Raw genomic sequence first — 21,846 nt, forward strand, 5'->3', positions numbered from 1 at the left:
AGTAGCAGGGATATTCGCCATTTCCACACTTGGCCAAAAACCCCTGTGAGATTCTCTTTTTGCTGCTTCCCCTTACCTGTGTGGGTGAAAAGGGAAGACCCCAAGATGATGGACTCTGGTGATGGAAGGACCTGAATCATTGCCATCACTTTGGGAAAGACTTGCCAGAAAGCAGCCTCTCATTGGACTTTGCATGAAGTTTTCTGCCCAACCCTGAAATTAGTCGTCTTGGGTAGTAGTGAGTTGTCATTGGCGGCGTTTGTAGAGAGACTGGACTATCATTTTTGGGGAATGCAGAGAGGAGGCTTCATGGAGAGGGAACTGGATATTATGACCTCTCTGGTATATGCCCGCACTGATATCTAACATGTAATTTAGCAGTATTCTTCTGAAAGTTGTTGAATTAAAGCAAATGGGATTGAAATCCCAACATTTCCCCAGAGTACTGGGCACCATCATAACCTCAGGATTAATGCCATCTGTCTTAGTCCATTTTCTATGGCTATAACAGAATACCATGGACTAGGTTATTTATAAAGAACATACATTTCTTTGGCTTATGATTCTAGAGAGTGGGAAGTCCAAGAGCATGGTGCCAGCATCTGGCAGGGGTCATCTCATGGCAGAAAGCAGAAAGGCAAGCAAGCTCTTAAGAGAGAAAAAAAAGCGGGCTGAACTCCCCCGATAACAAACTCTCTCCCACCATAACAGCATTAATCCATGACCTAACATCTCTTAAAGATCCCACCTCTTCGCATAGTTACAATGGCAATGAAATTTCAGCCTGAGTTTTGGAGGGGACATTCAAATCATAATATCATCAGGGACAACTGTCTTGCCAGATGAATTCCAGGGATGGAGGCTTCAGGATCACCAGCTACAAGAAGCGGGTTATTCAGAAAAGCAACAAGCCAAGAGGGTCAGAGTCTGGCTCTCTTTTGGTTGGAACAGTCAGAGGAATCAGCAGATGGGGATGTATTTCGTGCTGAAAATTTCTCCCACTCTTGTCTGGCCAACCCACAGACCAGTGTGTGTAACAGGAAGATGAGCCCTGTGTGTAAACAGGAAGATGAGCCCTCATCTGACTAAACAACTCTGGTGAATAAGAAAGAAATCCTAATGGCTTCTGTCACCTTCCAAACCAGATGGACTTTTTCTTCCACCCATCCTCTCAGGAGAGAAAGGAGTCATAATCCCCAATATTCTCCTTACTTAGTCTGTTTAGGAGAAGGATCTACTCTTCTGGAACACTCCAGGACTCTAGGAGCCTGACCCAGAGAGGGATTAAATGACCAAGATCAAATTTACGTTTTAATATGATGCAGTTAATCCTCAGTGATAAACATGGCATATGCCACTGTTGAGAAGACGCTCCAGCCTAAAGAGTCAGGTCAGCAAATGTGGGTTTCTCTAAACAAAGCCCCGTCACCGAGGACAGCCCCACAGAGATGAATGCAACAGGCCCTTCTGCTTTGGGAATCTTCTCTAGTGAGGAGGGGGTGGTCTGATGGAGCCCTCCCTCACTGTGGGGAGCAGCTACCTAGCAGATACAAGGGGTCATGTGGCCAAGGACAGAGTGGGTGATATTCTCCAAACCACATGACTGGGCTCTATCCTCAAAAGGGAGTTGACCAAGTTAAACCACAGAGCAAATTTGCAACACCACACTGTAGAGCTGGGTGGCACTTTATGAATCTCAAGTGGAGGGAGAGAAGGCTCTACTTCACTCGAGGGCTGTGTCCTTCTTGAACATTTTCTGGGTAATCAAGTGCAAATCCCTAATTGCTCTGCTTGAGTTTGCCCTGAGAAGTTCAACCTCTGCCCCTTCCTGACTCCTTTGGTTCTTCAAGGACCCTCTAGACCCCTGGTGTTGAAGACCCCCTACCCCATAAGGACTGCAGCATACTCCCAAGGTGTCCAGTTACTTTGCTTTATTTGCAGACTGAAGTTGGCTACATAAATCCATTGCACAGTCAACACATGTAGACTTGGCAAAAAGAGAGGACAATACAAAAATACAACTCTTGATAGTAAATGAGAGTGCCCTCAGCTCATCCCAGTGTGTATCAGTGGGGAGCCGGTGTTTAAGGTCAACATAGGAGGAGGTGCTGTGGAATGAGGAGGCATGGAGGCTTCCACCAATGTCATTGACCCAGTAAGATCCTGGGCTGAGTTGCATGGGCCTTCTTGGCTGTGTGGTCATTGCTGCTGCCTTCAAACTTGGTCACTTCCTTCTCTAGGAAGGGGAAGAGAACCTCCCCAAGTCATCGGACACCCTCCACAAGGATCTGATCAGGGGCTGTGCAGTCGAAGCCAAGTATATCCCTGGGACCACTGTGAGCACCCTTCCGTGGGGCACCTCCAACCTGGGCTGTCTGCCTCTGGACATCCCCAATAAAAGGGCTAAGAGACACAGCAGAAAGGATCAACCTCTTAAAAGTTAGGGGGAAGAGGGGAAGGGAGACTGAGGAAGGGGTTCTACCTGGGCCTCCCTTTGGTAGATTCCAGAAATGTTTACTGATGCCAACTTCTGCTCCTAGCCACTGGTCCCTTCTTGGAGGAAGCCCAGGTAGCCTCTTGGTTCTGAGGAACTGGAGTCCCAGGCCTTGGAGGACATCCCCAGTCAGAGCAGTCCCAGCCCACTGACCAGAAGGTCTGAAGGGCTAGCATTTCTGTGGAGGTGGGCAAGTCTTCTGGAGCAGCAGGTGGCTCTCCCAGTTCCTGTGGCTGAAGCCAGGGTCCTTCTCTGCCTATAACTACCCCCACTCCCCCAACCCAACACCCCCTCCCTTCCTTCTCCCCTCCTCCCTTCCTTCTCCCCCTCCTCCTTTCCTTCCCCCTCCTCCCTTCCTTCCCCCTCCTGCCTTCCTTCCCCCTCCAGTTTTCCCTTCCCACCCTGTTGTGGGCGGGGCTCCAGCGCTGATCCCACCGGGACACCTGGACAGGCATTGTCTGTGACAACGGTGGCATTGGAAGGCCCTGGCAGGTGAACGCCCAGCCTCCCACCCCCCAAGTCCTCACACTCCCCATGCACAAACTGCGGGAAGCAGGCCAGGGAGCGCAGCTCACTGTCTTCCCCCCACCGGCAGCCCCAGCCTGGCCACATCGCAGCCGCAGCAGAGGACACCATGAGCCAACGGGGGCTTATTCTCACCCTCGGCGGTCCCAGCGGGCTCAGCAAGGAAGAGCAGACTTCTGGAGTCACAGGGGCCTCGCTGCCTCTGCAGAAAGCGGCACTGGTGCTGGGGGAAGCGGGAGGCGGCCAGCCCTGAGGCCCGTGGGCTGAAGGCTCAGGCCTCACGTGGCCCCACCCGCGGGGGACCCAGGCTAGGCCAACCCACCCGTGGCAGACCCTACCACCCCTGGCGAGTTAGGGGTCTGGAAGGCCGGGTGGAGCTTGGTCAACAGCTCGGGCTCCTCGCCCTGGGCCCCGCTTTTCCCGGAGGCCTCGGGGGCACCCAGCGGATAGGCCTCCCGGGCCCGGCCGGTCCTAGAGCAGGTGAGGAAGGCCAGGCAGGCCCCGCGGAGGCGGGCCAGGTCCCGGTGGGTGGTCTCGCTGACGAAGCAGTAGAGCACCGGGTCGGCGACGCAGTTGAAGCTGGTGAGCAGGAGGGAGAAGTGGTAGGCGTTGAAGACGCCCTTGGCGAAGTCGCAGCTGGCCTCCCAGACGCTGCGCACCAGCAGCAGCACGTGGTAGGGCAGGAAGCAGGCCAGGAAGATGACCACGGTGCTGAGCACCAGCCGCTGGATCTGGTCCTTGCGGCTCTTCTGGGTGCCGTGGCTCCGGCGCACGGCGCGCAGGATGCCCTGGTAGGACGCCAGCAGCAGGCAGATGGGGAAGAGGAAGCCCACCAGGAAGCGGTAGTAGTTGATGGCGCGCTGCCATGCCTGGATGGGGTAGTGCTCAAAGCACACACGGTGCTGGTCCTCGTCCTCGATGACCTCCTCGTGCATCAGGAAGTAGATACTGGTCAGCAGCTCCTTGGCCCAGATGACCACGCTGACGCCGACGGCCGCCTTCAGGGTCCGGAACTGGTGGAAGCGGAAGGGATGGGCCACAGCCAGGTAGCGGTCCACGGAGATGCAGCAGAGGAAGCCCACGCTGATGTAGATGTTCTCGTAGAGGAGGATGCCGCACACCTGACAGGACAGGTCGCCGTGAGACCAGTTGTCGTGCTGCAGCACGTACTGCAGCCAGAAGGGCAGCGAGCAGATGTAGAAGAGGTCGGCCACCGTCAGGTTGCACAGGTACACGCCCAGCTCGTTCCGGGCCTTGATCTGCAGGTAGCCGAAGTAGAGGGACAGGCAGTTGGCCGGGAAGCCTACCACCAGCACCGTAACATAGACCACCGGGGCCAGCGTCTGGTGGATGGTGTGGTCGATGGTACAGCTCATGGAGGAGTTGTCTGCAGTGATGTTCCCCATCTTTGGGCCTGAAGGGGCCACACTCCTCATGGGCTCAGGGACTGGGCCTGTCTCTCCACCGCCATCCTGTTTATAGAAGGTGGTTCAAGTTCTACCAAGGGCTGGGCATCGCTGGTGGTGGGCAAGACCCTGAAAGTCAGAGGCAGGAAAGGCTTATAATAGTAGCTAACATGTATGTAGCACCTACTGTGTGTCAGGCACCGTTCTAAATTCTTTGCTCATTTAATTTAGAAGGTGTACTAGCCCACCAACTCCAATTCAACTAGAGTATCTGAATGGTCGGACATGATGGCTCACACCTGTAAGCCCAGCACTTTGGGAGGTGGAAGGATCGCTGGAGCTCAACAGCTCAAGAGTTCAAGACCAGACTGGGCAACATGGCAAACCCTTGTCTCTATAAATAAATAAATAAATAACAAGAAGAATAGATCTGAATGGGAGCCCCAGGCGCGGTGGCTCACACCTGTAATCCCAACACTTTGGGAAGCCAAGGTGGGCGGATCACTTGAGGTCAGGAGTTCGAGACCAGCCTGGCCAACATAGCAAAACCCTGTCTCTAGTAAAAATACAAACATTAGCTGGGCATGGTGGCGGACACCTGTAATCCCAACTACTCAGGAGGCTGAGGCAGGGGATTCACTTGAACCTGGGAGGCGGAGGTTGCAGTGAGCCAAGATCGTGCCACTATACTCCAGCCTGGGTGACAGGGGGAGACTGTCTCAATTAAAAACAAAAACAAAAACAAAAACAAAAAAAAAGAATATATCCAAATGGGTCACATACCAAGACACTATAGGGTAGTTTACATCTCCCCTCCCCATTCCCTGGCTTTGCCTATTTATTCCCCATCCTTTATATATTTTCCTGCTCCCTTGCTGTAGCAAGTAAGGCTGGAGGTTCTTTTTTTTTTTTTTTTTTTTTTTTTTTTTTTTTTTTTTGAGACGGAGTCTAAGTCTGTCGCCCAGGCTGGAGTGCAGTGAAGGCTGGAGGTTCTTATGAGCATGTGCCCACCTTGAGCCTGCTCTCCCAGGGAGACGTGGGGCAAAGATCAATTCTAACCCACACGCAACAGCACCGGCCACCCTCCTCACCCACAGCAATAGGCGGCATTCACATTTGTCCTATTTGCTCACAGGAATGTACTACTTAGGTCCATTTACAGAGGGCACCGCCCCTCATGGGGGCCTCTCCAGAAGAGGCCCAACCTTGTCCACATTTTACTGCGTCTTGGCAAGAAACAAAAGCACAGTTTCCCACGAGCACAGCCTGCACTCCTGGGTGCTCACCCAGCAAGAGCTACCTCTCCTCTCCTCCATGGAGCTCCGGGAAAGCTCCGGGCCAAGGCCCCAGGACGTGAGTGCCAGGCCAGCCAGGTACAGACTGTGCAAGTCACTTACCTTGTCTCAGCCTAGGTTTCCTCACCTGCCAAATGGAGATAAAAACACCTGCCCTTGGGGGTTAGTATCAGGGCCACATCAAATAATGGGTATGCAAACAGGGCATTGTTTTTCCAGAAGCAAAGAGGAGGAGTAAGAGATTATAATCTTATTGGAATCAGTGAAAAGTTCCTATTTATTGGCCAGATGCAGTGGGCTCACACCCGTAATCCCAGCATTTTGGGAGGCTGAGGTGGGCAGATCACTTAAGGTCAGGAGTTTGAGACCAGCCTGGCCAACATGGCAAAACTCTGTCTCTACTGAAAATTAGCCAGGCATGCTGGCAGGCTCCTGTAATCCCAGCTACTCAGGAGGCTAAGGCACGAGAATCGCTTGAACCTGGGAGGCAGAGCACGCAGTGAGTTGAGATCGCACCACTGCGCTCCAGCCTGGGCAACAGAGTGAGACTCCATCTCAGAAAAAAGAAGTTCTTATTATTGAGAATTTAACAAAGACAATTCCAGATATTTGAATATGTTTGAGCAAGATAGAATACAATGTTTTGGGCCGGGCACGGTGGCTCAAGCCCGTAATCCCAGCACTTTGGGAGCCCGAGACGGGTGGATCACGAGGTCAGGAGATCGAGACCATCCTGGCTAACACGGTGAAACCCTGTCTCTACTAAAAAAAAAATACAAAAAACTAGCCAGGTGAGGTGGCGGGCGCCTGTAGTCCCAGATACTCGGGAGGCTGAGGCAGGAGAATCACGTAAACCCAGGAGGCGGAGCTTACAATGAGCCGAGATCTGGCCACTGCACTCCAGCCTGGGCGACAGAGCCAGACTCCGTCTCAAAAAAGAGAGAGAGAAAAAAAAAAGAATACAATGTTTTGGTGGGGCGCAGTGGCTCACACTTGTAATCCCAGCACTTTGGGAGGAAGAGGCAGGTGGATCACCTGAGGTCAGGAGTTCGAGGCCAGCCCGGCCAACATGGTGAAACCCCGTCTCTATTAAAAATTCAAATATTAGCCAGGTGTTGTGGCGGGCACCTGTAGTCCCAGCTACTCAGGAGGCTGAAGCATGAGAATCACTTGAACCCGGGAGGCAGAGGTTGCAGTGAGCTGAGATCATGCCACTGCACCCCAGCCTGGGTAACAGAGCAAGACTCTGTCTCAAAAAAAAAAAAAAAAAAAAAACTTCTTGGATGAATAGGTGAACGACACTTCCCACCTTCCAGGTGAGGAAACTCCGGTTCTAAAGGGCAAGTGACTTGCCTGAAGCCAGCCTGAGGAAGGACGCGTTGCTGCTAGAATCCAGGTCTCCTTGCTTCACATCCCACCTGCCTGCCATGTACAGTCTCCGCCTGAGACTCAGCTCCCAGCCTCTCAGTTCCCAGAATACAGGGACTCCCAGTCTCTGACTCACCTCTTCCGTCCTCTTCAGGGCACTGGCTTAGAATTCCAGTGATGGCGGTGGAGGGAGTTGCTCCTTGTTTTCGTTGTGGTAAAATACATGTAAAATAACATTTACCATTTTAGCCACTTTTTTTTTTTCTTTTTTTTTGAGACGGTGTTTCACTCTTGTTATCCAGGCTAGAGTGCAATGGCATAATCTTGCTCACAGCAACCTCCGCCTCCCAGATTCAAGCGATTCTCCTGCCTTAGCCTCCCGAGTAGCTGGGATTACAGGCATGCGCCAACATGCCTGGCTAATTTTGTATTTTTAGTAGAGACGGGGTTTCACCATGTTGGTCAGGCTGGTCTCGAACTCCCCATCTCAGGTGATCTGTATCCATTAAATAATAACTCCCCAGCCCCTAGCAACCACCATTTCTGTCTCTATGAACTTGACTATTCTAGGTACCTCATATAAATGGAATCAGACAGCATTTGTCCTTTTGTGTCTGGCTTATTTGATGTAGTATAATGTCTTCAAGATTCATCCATGTTGTAGCACATGTCAGAATTTCCTGCCTTTTTAAGGTTGAATAATAGTCCACGGTATGCACAGCCCACGTTTGGTTTATCCATGCATCGATGGACATTGGGATTGTTTTCACCTTTTGGCTATTGTGAATAAAGCTGCTATGAACACGAGTGTACCAAGATCTGTTCAAGTTCCCACTTTCAGTTCTTTTGGGTACATAATCAGAATTGGTACTGCTGGATCATATGTTAGTTCTATTTTTAATTTTTTGAGGAACTGCCCTACCGTTTTCCATAGTGGCTGCACCATCTTACATTTCCACCGGCCATGCACAACTGTGGGTTTTGGGTTTGTTTGTTTGTTTGTTTTCATTTGTATGTTTTGGTGGTGAGAAAAAGGGGGGAAGGAACAGCTGAAGTCCATGATCCCAAAACTCTGCCCGCAGCCCAGTGAATCAGAATTCGGCCCTAGTCACCTTCTCTTGTCAGTCCGCCTGTCCCTGAATTGCAAGCTCACACCTGTGGGGCCAAGTGCTTTGCCAGGCTTACATATGAGGAAATCCACAGAAGCTCATGGCCCCGAATGGTCCCCAAGGCACCTATCCAAGGCCGTTCCTCTTTCTGAATTTACTTCAGGTTCACCACAGTCCACACAAAATCCACCCACAGGAAGATAAAATCCATTCATAAAAGCACAGGCCCCCAGGCTCCCCCCAAACGGCAAATGAAGCCCCCACGAAAGCACAACCAGTCATCTTGGAAACTGACTGAGCGTCATCAGGCTACGGTTTACGAGCGGGGGTGTCTATACGTGTAGGGTGGTGCTTCCTCTTCCCTAGGCCAACAATAAGCTAATTCTGGCAACCAAAGTCAGAAACATTCAAGCCTACAGAACAAAGAAGAAACATGGACTGCGTGTAGATGAAAGCACCTCCTACGTTTGTTTTGGAGAGAAAAGAGGGTTTGGTATTCTAACGCTGCAGTGCTTGAACTTGGGTGCATCAGAATCCCCTGGGGAATTTGTTATGCCAGGTCGCTAAGCCTCACCTCAGTGAGTCTGGGCTGGGGCTCAGGAATTTTACATTTCAAACAAGCTGCCAGGTGACGTGGATGCTGCCGACCCATGGACCACATTTTGAGTAGCAAGGTGCTAGGACAGTCTGGAAGGTCCAGGGTTCAGCTCTTGAGTGCATGCCCTACAAGAGCTCCCAAGGCAGGGAAACAGAGGAAGCTGGCAGGGGAATGTGATCCAGTGGGACCTTGTGGGCACAACCAGGTCACAGCCCTTGGGATGTCTCCCGGCTGATTCAAGGCCCCCAGAAAAAGCCATTAAACCTGAGCACTTACACCTTTTATTTGCAAAATACTTTACAGTTTACAGAGCGTTTCACTTCTGTTCTCTTGTCCAGTTTTAAAAACAGCCATTTAGAGATGTGTCCATTTTAGAGATAAGAAAACCGAGGTCAGGCTGCGTGCAGTGGCTCAAGCCTGTCATCCCAGCACTTCGGGAGGCCGAGACGGGCGGATCACGAGGTCAGGAGATCGAGACCATCCTGGCTAACACGGTGAAACTCCGTCTCTACTAAAAATACAAAAAACTAGCCGGGCGAGGTGGCGGGCGCCTGTAGTCCCAGCTACTCCGGAGGCTGAGGCAGGAGAATGGCGTAAACCCGGGAGGCGGAGCTTGCAGTGAGCTGAGATCCGGCCACTGCACTCCAGCTCGGGCGACAGAGCAAGACTCCGTCTCAAAAAAAAAAAAAAAAAGGAAGAAAACTGAGGTCAGACAGATGAAGCAGCTTGAACTATCCAGTACCCTGGCTTTCACTGCACAAGTGTGTGTAGAGCATCTCCGATGTTCACAGCACCAAGCTAGACATGGGGGACCTAGAGGTCCACAAGAAATGGCCCGGGTGTGATGGCTCACCCCTGTAATCTCAGTACTAGCTGAGGCGAGAGGATCACTTGAGCCTAAGGGTTCAAGACCAGCCTGGGCAACACAGCGAGACTCTGTCCCTAAATAAAATTTACAAATTAGCCAGCTGTGGTGGTGCACACCTATAGTCCCAGCTAATCAGAAGGCTGAAGCGGGAGGATCGCTTGAGCCCAGGAGGTTGAGGCTGCAGTGAGCCAAGTTCATGCCACTGTGCTCCAGCCTGGGTGACAGAGTGAGACCCCCCATCTCAAAACAAACAAAATGCAAGAAATGGCTCCCAGTTTCAAGGAACCTCCAAGCTCGAAAGACAGGAATGTCCCATACACAAATTACTAGCATGCAAGGCAGTGTATGGCGGGAGCCACGGGCAGCTCTCCCACACACATTCAACACTGGTTTGCCCTTTTCACTCTCTGTGGGATGGCTGCTTCTCCGTGGTTTCAACCCCACCTACACTCTGATGACTCCCAGGTCTCTCCCAGGATGGAGGCATAACCGGCTTCCTGCCATTCACAAGACACGCTCAGTGAGGCCCACGCTGGGTCCATCATTTTCTCCACTGGTCTGTTCTCAGAAGGGGCATCCTCACCTGCCCAATCACTTATGTCAAAAAATGACTGGACTTCAGCTTTCACCCACATCTTCATCCACAGCATCCAGTTAATTTCCAAGTTCTACCACTTTCAACTCCTAAGTATTTCCTACATCCATCTCCTCCTCTTCAGCTCTCTCATCAGCACCCTAGAAGGGCTGACGAGCTCCTTCCCAGAGTCAGTGCAACAGCCTCCTCTTGGGCTGCTTCCTGTCTCCATCTTACCATCCTCAAAGCCATCCTCTAAACAGAAATCTAAGCCAGTCACACCCTGTGGCAAAGACTTCCATGGTTCTCCAGTCATCCACTCATGCATCCATCATCAAGCCATTCACACATCCATCCATCCATCCATCCAAGTATTCATTCATACAACAAATACCGAGCATCTGTTATACGGAAGGCACAACACTAGACACGCCCCTAGTAACAAGTGGCTTTTAGTCTTAAGGGGGAGGAGAGAGGATAAGTGAAATAAACTCACAAAGAGAGTGCAGGATTTTGTGAGGGTTCATGGGTGAGGACCTCACCCTCTCAGGAAAGGCCTTCCTGAGCACCGGCAGTTACAGTAAGATCAGGAGAAAGACAAAGTGCTGCCCAAGCAGAGGAGAGTTTCCACCTGTGGAAAATGTGTGGAAACAGCCGAAATGCAAGAGGAAGAGAAGGGGCAGCTCTGCGGAATTGAAAGTAGGTTGGTGTGACTGGATCTGAATAGGAGGTAGGCAGGGCGAGAGAGGAAACAGCTGTAGAACTGGCAAGTAATTACAAGCGAGGTGGGGAACAACCAGGGGCCAGTCGGAGATTTTTCTTGGTGCCTGGTCCTTATAACCTCCCCAAAATTATTCGTTGGATGGATGGTGGAGAGGTGGGTGGGTGAATGAGTAAATGGAGGGATGGGGTAGCCAGATAGATGGATGACTGGATGGCTGGACAGATGGACATATGGGCAGCTGGAAAGGTGAGTGGATAGATGGGTGGGTGGATGGATAAGTGGATGGGTGAATATATAAATGGATGCATGGGTGAGGGGTAGAGGGATAGAGGGATGAGTGAACGGGTGGACAGGTGGATGTATGGGTGGGTGGATAGGTGAGTAGGTGAGTGAGTGGATAGGTCAATGGTGGGGGGTTGAGGCTGGGTGCTGGGACAGTGGGGGTATCACTAATAGAAACAGGAAAGTGAGGAGGAGGAATGACCGTGGTCCCCTCTCTGCTCAGGCTGCCTGAGCTGGTCTGAGGGTCCTGATTTTTCACCAGTGCCTTCCCTTCTACTGTTCCCTGAGGACAGGCACCCCCAGATGGAAACTCCGACTTGCCCTCTACCTCATCTCCACAGGAACCTTGCTCCTCGAAAATGAAAGAACACAGTGGATGCAAAAAATATTCCGTAAATGGAAAAACATAGATATATAGAAGAACTAAGCCACGTCTGTCAAGGGCCCTGCACTTGCCAGGCAAGTTTCTGAATGTCTGTTGTCTCTTTCACCACCACTCTCATCAGCACCCACTTTACAGATGCAGAAACTGCGGCTCAGAAAGATGAACCAACCTGCTGAAGACTCCGCAGTTGAGATGCGGCAGGCCAGGTCTGGAACTCGGACTGGTCCACACTTTCCTTGATGCTGTGCTGACTATCATGGTCATCCTGGAACCAACACCCTCAAGCCGCCAGCTCAGCCAAGCTCCAGTCCCCACAGATGCTGCAGCAATGGCCACCAGGCTTGGTCCGGGACTGACCCCCTTCACCTGGACTACGCTTTAGCAGGTCAACCATGTTTTCAACGCCCACTGAGGAAAACCAGCCATGTGTCCAGTCCGTGGTTTGGGAAGGCATTGGGGAAAAGAATCAAAATAACACTTTATTACCCAGCTAAGACACTGAGAAAAACTATAGAGTGGCTCAACGCCTGGAAGCGAATCTTTTTTTTTTTTTTTTTTTTTTTTTTTTTTTTTTTTTTTTTGAGGCGGAGTCTCGCTCTGTCGCCCGGACTGGAGTGCAGTGGCCAGATCTCAGCTCACTGCAAGCTCCGCCTCCCGAGTTTACGCCATTCTCCTGCCTCAGCCTCCCGAGTAGCTGGGACTACAGGCGCCCGCCACTTCGCCCGGCTAGTTTTTGTATTTTTAGTAGAGACGGGGTTTCACCGTGTTAGCCAGGATGGTCTCGATCTCCTGACCTCGTGATCCGCCCGTCTCGGCCTCCCAAAGTGCTGGGATTACAGGCTTGAGCCACCGCGCCCGGCCTGGAAGCGAATCTTTAGCAAATGCAAATCAGCATAGAGGCCTCTGAGGACTTCAATGACCAAGAGAAATTAAGCTCCCAACAGGAAGGAAAGGCCTCTCTGACTAAGCTAGGAGTCTCTTGCATGTCCCAAGTCAGAAGGCAGAGGTGCCTAACTGCTGGATTCCAGCTAGCACATAAATAATGATCTAACTCACCCCCCTCTTCCGGGAGGCACACACCGGCACGCACACAGACAGTTACTCATGGTGCCGGGGCTGCTCACGGAGCCCCAAACCCACAAGAGCTGGGGAGTTTCCCGAGGGCCCAGCTTCCTTTTCCTTCAGTTGGCCAAACCTCTGCATGCTTTAAACAAGACTGTTTCATTTTCTGAAAGTGCTTTATTTTTCCCTCTGAGGATGGGGAAAAATCAGGATGCATTTTTCCTTAGTCCCCATTTCCCCCCAGACTGCCTCACTCCAGCAGCCGCGTGGACCATAGCATCTGACTTCTAGAACCCTTGCCACTGTTTCAAAGGTCAGTCCCATCTGGGCTCACAAAGTCCCTGTGAGTCAGGTGGGGCTGGCATGGCTAAGCCATTTCTGAGAACCTGAAGCCCAGAGAGGCTAAAGCAGGGAGGCTCAAATTCACACAGTTAGTTGGGGTGGATCCGAATCCAGAACCCAGGTGTCTAGGCATCAGCTTGCTGCCTTTGAACTTTCTGGATCACAAGCAATAGCAAGAAATACACCTGACATCACGACCCAGCACACAGAGACACACCCCCCCCCACATCTGTACAAAGCGACAAACTTCCCCAAAGCAATACTTACCCTACTTCTTGCCATGCACTCTGATCATTTCTATTCTATTTCCATTTTTAAAATGCAGGTCATGAGTTACGAAGTTGATTTACTGACCCATGAATGGGTCACAACCCGCAGTTTGGAAACAGCTTGATGGACCCCCACCTGTGCTTTCCAGCTTCTCATAGAGCCTCAGGGCCCCAGGAAGGCGGTGTGGTCTCTGAAGACAGGTGAGGAGCAGACAGCTGCTGAAATCAGGACGGAGGGAGTCCTCTGAGGGGGGAGTCTGAAACGAGTCCTCTCTGACTCTGCCTGCCTCAGCTGGGCTCTGCCCTCAAACCTCAAACAGCTGGGCTTCCTGCAGAGGCTCTGCAGGAGCCTGGGCACCCTTGCAACCACGACCCCAGCTCTCCCTCCAGCGACTTCCCGCAGCCTGAACCTCCCAGCTCCGGCTAGAAAATCCCCAGCTGGAGGCTGCCCATTCCCGAGCTGAGGCAGAATCATGTGAACTCCAATCTGGTGTCAGGCTGGGCGGTTGCCGAGGAACCACTCGCCAGCCAGAGGCTGAGGGCGGCAGAATGGCTCTCTCCACGCATCCTCCTCTGCTCTCCATGCAACCCAGTCAGTGAGCAGCCTCACTGGGAATGTGAAAGCCTGAGCTAGGGGCGGGTGCCCTCAGGACTGCGGTGGGGGGATACAAGAGGAGGGGGTGGGCTAATTCTAGCCACCTTTCAGCACCTACAGGATACCAGGATCCAGGCAAGGGCAGGGGAAGCTGCCAACATCTGGGTCACTGGGGCTCAACCCTGGCCACGTGCATGAGAACATACCTGGGAGCCTATAAAAAAAAACCAATGCCCGGGCCCCTCCCAAGGCTGGTTAAATCATGCTTCCTGCAAGTGAGGTGCCAGCATCAATGGCTTTAAAGCTCCCTGGACTGTTCTAAAGGGCAGCGAAGGTGGGGAACCATGGATGTGGTGAAGCAGGTAGGATCCTGTTTGGCAGAGCAGCAGAGTGAAGGCCATGGAGCCAAGGCTCTGGGCATGATTAAGGATAAGATGGGCATCAATGTTTGCAACTGTGTCAGTCCCCAGAGCAGGAACCAAGCCCGGGGCTCTGGCCGCGGGGGGCCTTCTGGCTCTCAGGAGCACTTACTAAACTCCCTCACACACATAACACGGAGGATGAAAAGGCCCAGCCTTTTGGTGTAACCACCTCCCTCCAAGGCAGGTTCCTTGGAAGCTAATTATAAGTTACAATGCCAGAGCCAGGAAGCCAACAGACACACATGGTGCTTGGGGCCACTGGGGGCGCGAGTCCTTCCTGCCGGAAGCGGCCAGAGCCCTGTGCTAGGTCCCTGATCTGGGGACCAACACAGTTTAAAACATGCCCATCTTATTCATGCCAAGAGCCTTGGCTCCACTCCCCTTGCTCTGCTGGTAGAGGCTCTAAGGAAATCCCCTTCAGTGGAGCCTGGGCCCTCCAAGCAAATGCTACCATATAGCAGGCCTTTTAAAAACTATGTCCAGCCAGGCGCCGTGGCTCACCCCTGTAATCCCAGCACTTTGGGAGGCCAAGGCGGGTGGATCACCTGAGGTCAGGAGTTGGAGACCAGCCTAGCCAACATGGTGAAACCCCGTCTCTACTAAAAACACAAAAATGTCCTGGAGGTGGTGGCCCATGCCTGTAATCCCAGCTACTCGGGAGGCTGAGGCAGGAGAATCACTTGAACCCGGGAGGTGGAGGTTGTAGTGAGCCAAGATTGTGCCACTGCACTCCGGCCTGGATGACAAAAGCAAAACTCTGTCTCAAAGAAAAGAAAAAAAAAGTTTCCTATGTCAGTTGCTTCTTATGTTACAAGCAAAGGCTTCAACTTGCTGTGGTGCAGTAGTGTGCATTTAGACACACATGCTATTTCTGAGTTTCGGAAATGTGGCTGGCTCTCCCTGATGTCATATAGGAGGACTCGGGGGTTAGGAGCACAAAACTGACTTAGCAGTGACTGCCTGGCTTACCCCTAGGACACGACCTGCCAGAGAGAGCACCTCTGGCCCTCTACAGGGTGACCTGGCCTAACAGGGTGTGCACACGCAGGCCGTCTACACCATCATTGTCTATACCTGCAGGAACCACTAATGGCATGGTGTCCCGGCCCACCTCCAGCACCGCCAGGGGCCGTCAAGCTGCCCCAGCCCCTCTGCGAGCACCACATGCCCTACTGCACCTGGAGGAAGGACCATGACTTTGGGATGAAGAAGGTGAAACTTTCTTTGGTTTTACTCAAATCGGCGGAGCCCAGGTCTTTGTGAAATGCTAGCTCAGTAAGAGAAAAAAGAGCCCATGTTCTCTCACGTGCCTGGCCCTCGAGGGGTTAAGAAAGAGCCTGGAGTGGCTTGCTACCAAGAGCTGCTTTACCATTTCCCCAGCATTTGCTTTTTGCACTAGGTGCTGTGCTAAGCACCTTCCCGATCCTTTGTTTAATCCTTACATCAGCTCTGTGTGGCAGGGATTATCCTGTTGCCCAGGGTGGAGTGCAGTGGTACGACCTCGGCTCACTGCAACCTCTGCCTCCTGGGTTCAAGCAATTTTCCTGCCTCAACCTCCCAAGTAGCTGGGATTACAGGCACGCGCCACCATGCCTGGCTAATTTTTTTTTTTTTTTTTTTTTTTTTTTTTTTGAGATTCGCTCTTGTTGCCAAGTCTGGAGTGCAATGGCGTGATCTCAGCTCACGGCAACCTCTGCCTCCTGGGTTCAAGCGATTCTCCTGCCTCAGCCTCCTGAGTAGCTGGGATTACAGGCATGTATCACTATGCCTGGCTAATTTTGTATTTTTAGTACAGATGGGGTTTCTCCATGTTGGTCAGGCTGGTCTTGAACTCCCGACCTCAGGTGATCTGCCTGCTTTGGCCTCCCAAAGTGCTAGGATTACAGGCGTGAGCCACCATGCCTGGCCCTAATTTTTGTATTTTTAGTAGAGATGGGGTTTTGCCATGTTGGCCAGGCTGGTCTCGAACTCCTGGCCTCAAGTGATCCACCTGTTTTGACTTCCCAAAGAGCTGAGATTACAGGTGTGAGCCACTGCACATGGCCAAAACAACATCCATTTCTTACCTTGCAGTTCTGGAGGTCAAAAGCATGACATGGATCTTACTGGCTAAAATCAAGACTGCAGTCTGCAGGGCTGCATTCTTTCTTGAGGCTCTAAAATCCACTTCCTTGTCTTTTCCAGCTTCTAGAGGCTTCTAGCATTCCTTGGCTTGTGGCGTCTTCCAACTTCAAAGCCCACAGCAGTCGACTGAGTCCTTCTCACATCACATCTTCTCCTCTGACCCTCACGTTCCCTCTTCCACTTTGAAGGGTCCTTCCTTGTGACAATGCTGGATCATCTCCTTACTTTGTCAGCTGATTAGGAGTCTTAACTCCACCTGCTGCCTTAATCCCCCTTTGCCATGTAAGGTAATGCAGTCGCAAGTTCCGGGGATTAGGAACTGGACCTCTTTAGGGAGGGCATTATTCTGCCTCCCACACCCACCATGTGATACTTATTTATTTATTTATTTATTTTTGAGACCGAGTCTCGCTCTGTCACCCAGGCTGGAGTGCAGTGGCCGGATCTCAGCTCACTGCAAGCTCCGCCTCCCGGGTTTACGCCATTCTCCCGCCTCAGCCTCCCGAGTAGCTGGGACTACAAGCGCCTGCCACCTCGCCCGGCTAGTTTTTTTTTTTTGTATTTTTAGTAGAGACGGGGTTTCACCGTGTTAGCCAGGATGGTCTCGATCTCCTGACCTCGTGATCCACCCGTCTCGGCCTCCCAAAGTGCTGGGATTACAGGCTTGAGCCACCGCGCCCGGCGTGATACTTATTTAAAACCCTATATAGTGCTGGCTGGGTGAGGTGACTCATGCCTATAATCCCAGTACTTTGGGAGGCTGAGACAGGCAGACTGCTTGAACTCAGGGGTTTGAGACCAACCTGAGCAACATGGCGAAACCCCGTCTCTACAAAAATTTGGTGGGTGCGGTGGCATGTGCCTGTAGTCCCAGCTACTCAGGAGGCTGAGGCTGGGGAACTGCTTGAGCCCAGGAGGCGGAGGTTGCAGTGAGCTGAGATCACACTTGGGCAACTGGAGTGAAACCATGTCTCGAGCGAAACAAAACAAAACAAAAACCCTGTACAGTGCTGCTTCTCAAATGTTAGTGTGCATGTGTTATACATCTCCTAGGGACCTTGTTAGTGTAGCTTTTGGTTCAGTTCAGTAGGTCTCCGGTAGAGTCTGAGATTCTGTCCTTCTAACATGAACTGAGGACCACCTTTATCTCTTGTATCCCCATGGCAATTGCTATAATGCTGCACAAGTGTTTGGGCTAAATAAATACTTGATAATGGAAAGGGCCGGGCATGATGGCTCACACCTGTAATTCCAGCACTTTGGGACGTCAAGGCAGGAGGATTGATCACTTGAAGCCAGGAGTTTGAGACCAACCTGGGCAAAAAAGTGAGACTCTGCCTGTACAAAAGTTTACAAGATTAGCTGGTTGTGGTGGCCCGCACCTGTAGTCCCAGTTAGTCGGGAGGCTAAGGTGGGAGGGTCCCTTGAGCCTAAAAGTTTGAGGCTGTAGTGTCTAGCATAGGCAACAGAGAAAGACCCAAAGGAAGGAAGGGAGGAAGGGAGGGAGGGGAGGGGAGGAGGGGAGGAAGGAAGGAAGGAAAGAAGGAAGAGAAAAGGAGGGAAGGAGGGAGGAAGGGAGGGAGGAAGGGAGGGAGGGAGGGAGGGAGGGAAGAAAGGAAGGAAGGAAGGAAGGAAGGAAGGAAGGAAGGAAGGAAGGAAGGAAGGAAGGAAGGAAGGAAGGAAGGAAGGAAGGAAGGAAGGAAAAGATGAGCTCTGAGTGTTTTTATCACTGTGGTACAAGGGAGCTGGGATAAGGGCTCCTCACACACGCTTCACACAGAAGGAAGGCGGCCTGAGGTGAATGACAAACAGGTGCTGAGCAAGGGGATGCAGGGTGGGTGCTCACCTGTCTCGAGCTGCCAATATATGCAAGGCATTGAGCTTTGCATAGGCTGCCTTGATGCCTCACAGCAACCCGCCAGGTAAATATCATCCCAGCTTTATCACTAAAGCTCAGGGCTATCCAAGACCAAGGGTCACACAGCTGGCAAGCAAGCAGCAGTGCTGGGATTCAATTCAATGTCCGAATTCACTGTGTTTTCATTTTTAATTAATTAATTAATTTTTAGAGATGGGGTCCCTATTCTGTCACCCAGGCTGGAGTGTAGTGGTGCGATCATAGCTCACTGCAGCCTCAAAAATCTGGGTTCAGGCAATCCTCCCTCCTCAGCCTCCCCAGTAGCTGGGACTCAGGTATGGGCCATCATGCACAGCTCATTGTATTTTTTAAAAAAATTTTAGTATATGCAAGGGATTGGTTCCACCATTGTATTTATTTATTTTTATTTATTTATTTTTTGAAACAAGTCTCCCTCTGTTGCCCAGGCTGGAGTGCAGTGGCACAATCTTGGCTCACTGCAACCGCCACCTCCCGAGTTCAAGCGATTCTTGTGCCTCAGCCTCCCAAGTAGATGGGATTACAGGCGCACACCACCACACCTGGCTAATTTTTGTATTTTTAGTAGAGACAAGGGCTCACCATGTGGCTTATGCTTGTCTCAAATTTCTGAGCTCAAGCCATCCGCCCACCTTGGCCTCCCAAAGTGCTGGGATTATAGGCATGAGCACCTGGTCCATCATTGTATTTTAATATTTACCAATTTGTAACGCATGGAAATATGTATGACTATTGGTTGATGCCTATCTTCTCCTTTACACAGGAAGCTGCCTGGGGAAGGAGGAGCTAGATCTATTTCGTTCTTTGCTAGGGACTGTGCACACCAAAAACATGCCGAATGTTTGGGTGAATAAATGAATCTAAATTCCACTTCTTCCTGTAGCCTGCTGGGAAGGCCAGCATGGCTAAAATTGAAGTCAGAAGCTAACAATCTGAGGGAAACAGTCAGGATATAGGATGAGGCAACAAGAAGAGGGTTGGTTTGGACTCTCAGAGTGTGAGTGGGTGGCCTTAAGCGGAAGTGCATTTCCACGAAGGCCTGGTGCTGAACCGGGGACTTCCAGCCAGGAGGGCCTGTGGTCTGAGAAGGTCTGAGCTGCCTGGGGCATGTCTCCTGTCTGCAGCTGCAGCACAGACCACAGACCTGGAGGTTGCCATGGCAATCCCTGGGGCCTGCTGCCCCCACTGCCTGCAGAACGCTCCAGCCCATCAATTAGTAACCTAATAATGTATGACAACAGTCACTCCAAACACACAGGAAGCAGCCCTCCTGAAAAACAAACAGACTTCTCCAGCGACTCCAGAGCTTCGAAGATGCTCATTACACTCAACCCCGGGCCACCCGCTCAAATCTATTTTCTTGCATCCAAATTGCTCTCTCATTGGCTTCTCCCTCTTGTTTTGAAGGCCCAGGGTTGACAGAGCTGGGGACTGAAGCCTCAGAGGTTCCAGTGCTAGAGAGGCCACTGGGTAGGATGCCTGCTCCCTCAGCCCTGTGCCAGGTCCAGCGATACTGATTCTGACCAAGATAGACTGTGTGTGATAAGGCCCATGTGTCTGTCTCTGCAGGTCCTCTCCTGGGAGAAATGCTTCAACTTTTGCAAAAGATTAATTCATCAACATGGCGCCCAGAAAAAAAATGCAAAAGAGAAGACTCAAGTTGTGGTAGACCCAAGGTGGCTGCAAACTGTCTGAGATTTTCCTCATCGAGAGGTGGGGCTCTAAGTCCCCTCCCTTGAACCTAGGCAGGCCCTCTGACTGCCTGACCAAAGGAACAGCGTGGACGCAACGCTGTACCAGTTTTTGAGGCTAAGCCTGAAGAGACCGGCAGTTCCCACTTCCTGTCTTTTGGGAATAATTGTTCTTGAAACCTAAGTGCTATGCTGTGAGGAAGCCAAGCAGCCTCGTTGACAGGCCCACATTGAGCGGAACCAAACCCTGGCCAGCAGCTCCTGCTGCGCCCCCAGCTGACAGCCAGGTTTGACTTGTCTTGCATACCAGTATGTCATGTTGGATGAGGATCCCCCAGCCCCAGCAGGGCCATCTCAGCTGATGCTCCAAGAAGCAGAGATGAGCCATCCCCACCGAGCCCTGCCCAAATCACAGATTTGTGAGCAAAATAAATATGTTATTTTAAGCTAATACCTTCGCTCTCTCTTCCCCTCCCTCCCCTTCCCTCCCTCCCTTCCTTTCTCTTTCTTTCTTTCTTTTTTTTTTTAACGGAGTCTCGCTCTGTTACCCAGGCTGGAGTGCAGTGGTGCCATCTCGGCTAACTGCAACCTCCACCTTCCAGGTTCAAGCGATTCTCCTGCCTCAGCCTCCTGTATGGCTGGGATTACAGGCATGTACCACCACGCCCAGCAAATTTTTGTATTTTTAGTAGAGACGGGGTTTCACCATGTTGGCCAGGGTGGTCTCCAACTCCTGACCTCAAGTGATCCACCTGCCTCGGCCTCCTAAAGTGCTGGGATTATAGGCATGGGCCACTGCACCCGGTCTAAGCTAATATCTTTAAATATGGTTTGTTATGCAGCAATAGATAACAGAAGCATAAATTATTTGTCCCCCCAAATCACTTTAGGGGCTATCATGTGCTGGATTTATTCATATAATTATTTGATTTCAAATTTTTTCAAATTGTATAACAATTCCTTGAGGTGTATTATCATCTCCACTTTCCCTAGGAGACACTAAGACTCAGAAAATTAAAATATTTTGTTTGAGGCCAACCAGCTAGGAAAGACAAAACAGGAATTCTGATGCTAAAGCTCATTCCTCTACCACCATCATCATCCTCATCGTGGCTGGTGCCAAGCGCTCCTCCTTCCCTCCAGGGTCTTCAGTCACCAGCCCCTCTTTGGGTCCACCCACTGAAGTCCACCAACCTCTGGACACCACCACACTTTGCATTTGTTTTCTTTGAACCTGTTTTCCACTCGGTTTCCTGTTGGCTGAGTCTTTTCTTCTGACAATGTGCACCTTACCCAGAAGCGTGTGGTATGATAGTAATAATAAGAGTGAGCGGAGCTGACATTCAGAGGGCATTGCAAGGCTTTCAAGGTCGGATTTCACCTGTGCAATCCCATAATCGCCCTACTATGATGCCCATTTCACAGGAAACTCAGAGGCTTAGAAAGAGACAACATGGGCTGGGTGTGGTGGCTCACACCTGCAATCCCAGCACTTTGGGAGACAGAGACGGGTAAATCACTTGAGGTCAGGAGTTCAAGACCAGCCTGACCAACGTGGTGAAACCCTATCTCTACTAAAAATACAAAAATTAGCTGGACATAGTGGCGGGCGCCTGTAGTCCCAGTTACTGGGGAGGCTGAGTCAAGGGAATCGCTTGAACCAGGAGGTCGAGGTTGCAATGAGCCAAGATTGCACCACTGCACTCCAGCCTGGGCGACAGAGCAAGACTCCACCTAAAAAAAAAAAAAAAAAAAAAAAAATTGCGACTTGCCCAAGGTAATAACTGTAAAATATGGAAGAGCTGGGATTGGACTT

At 51.3% G+C, this 21,846-nt stretch overlaps 1 protein-coding gene and 1 long non-coding RNA gene across 10 annotated transcripts in view; one reads left to right on the forward strand and one right to left on the reverse strand.

Moving 5' to 3' along the window:
• Positions 1-1,916: 1,916 nt before the first annotated feature.
• GPR68 (G protein-coupled receptor 68) overlaps positions 1,917-21,846 on the reverse strand; it is a 32,036-nt gene continuing 12,106 nt past the window's right edge. Inside the window, exons 1-3 of one of the 5 annotated variants that reach the window (XM_030931170.1) lie at positions 11,798-11,865; positions 7,225-7,287; positions 1,917-4,554 (exon numbers count right to left, since the gene is read on the reverse strand). In XM_030931170.1, the coding sequence (XP_030787030.1) occupies positions 3,328-4,455 (1,128 nt within the window). In that variant the 5' untranslated portion in view covers positions 4,456-4,554; positions 7,225-7,287; positions 11,798-11,865 and the 3' untranslated portion in view covers positions 1,917-3,327. Of the gene's footprint in view, positions 4,555-7,224; positions 7,288-10,733; positions 10,842-11,797; positions 11,928-13,299; positions 13,728-21,846 lie in introns of those variants that run through there. The other 4 variants (XM_010356387.2, XM_030931168.1, XM_030931167.1 and 1 more) reach the window with 4 other exon arrangements.
• LOC115897650 lies at positions 10,822-20,472 on the forward strand. Of its 5 annotated transcripts, none has more exons than XR_004057408.1 (5): positions 10,822-10,936; positions 11,764-12,013; positions 13,358-13,502; positions 15,399-15,530; positions 19,909-20,472. It is a non-coding gene; the product is annotated as an uncharacterized LOC115897650 (long non-coding RNA). The 5 variants fall into 5 exon arrangements; XR_004057409.1 differs by having other exon boundaries at positions 10,836-10,936; positions 11,750-12,013; XR_004057410.1 differs by lacking the exon at positions 10,822-10,936 and adding an exon at positions 11,189-11,207.

Source organism: Rhinopithecus roxellana, chromosome 5 (assembly GCF_007565055.1).
Source record: "Rhinopithecus roxellana isolate Shanxi Qingling chromosome 5, ASM756505v1, whole genome shotgun sequence".
Lineage (NCBI taxonomy): Eukaryota > Metazoa > Chordata > Mammalia > Primates > Cercopithecidae > Rhinopithecus > Rhinopithecus roxellana.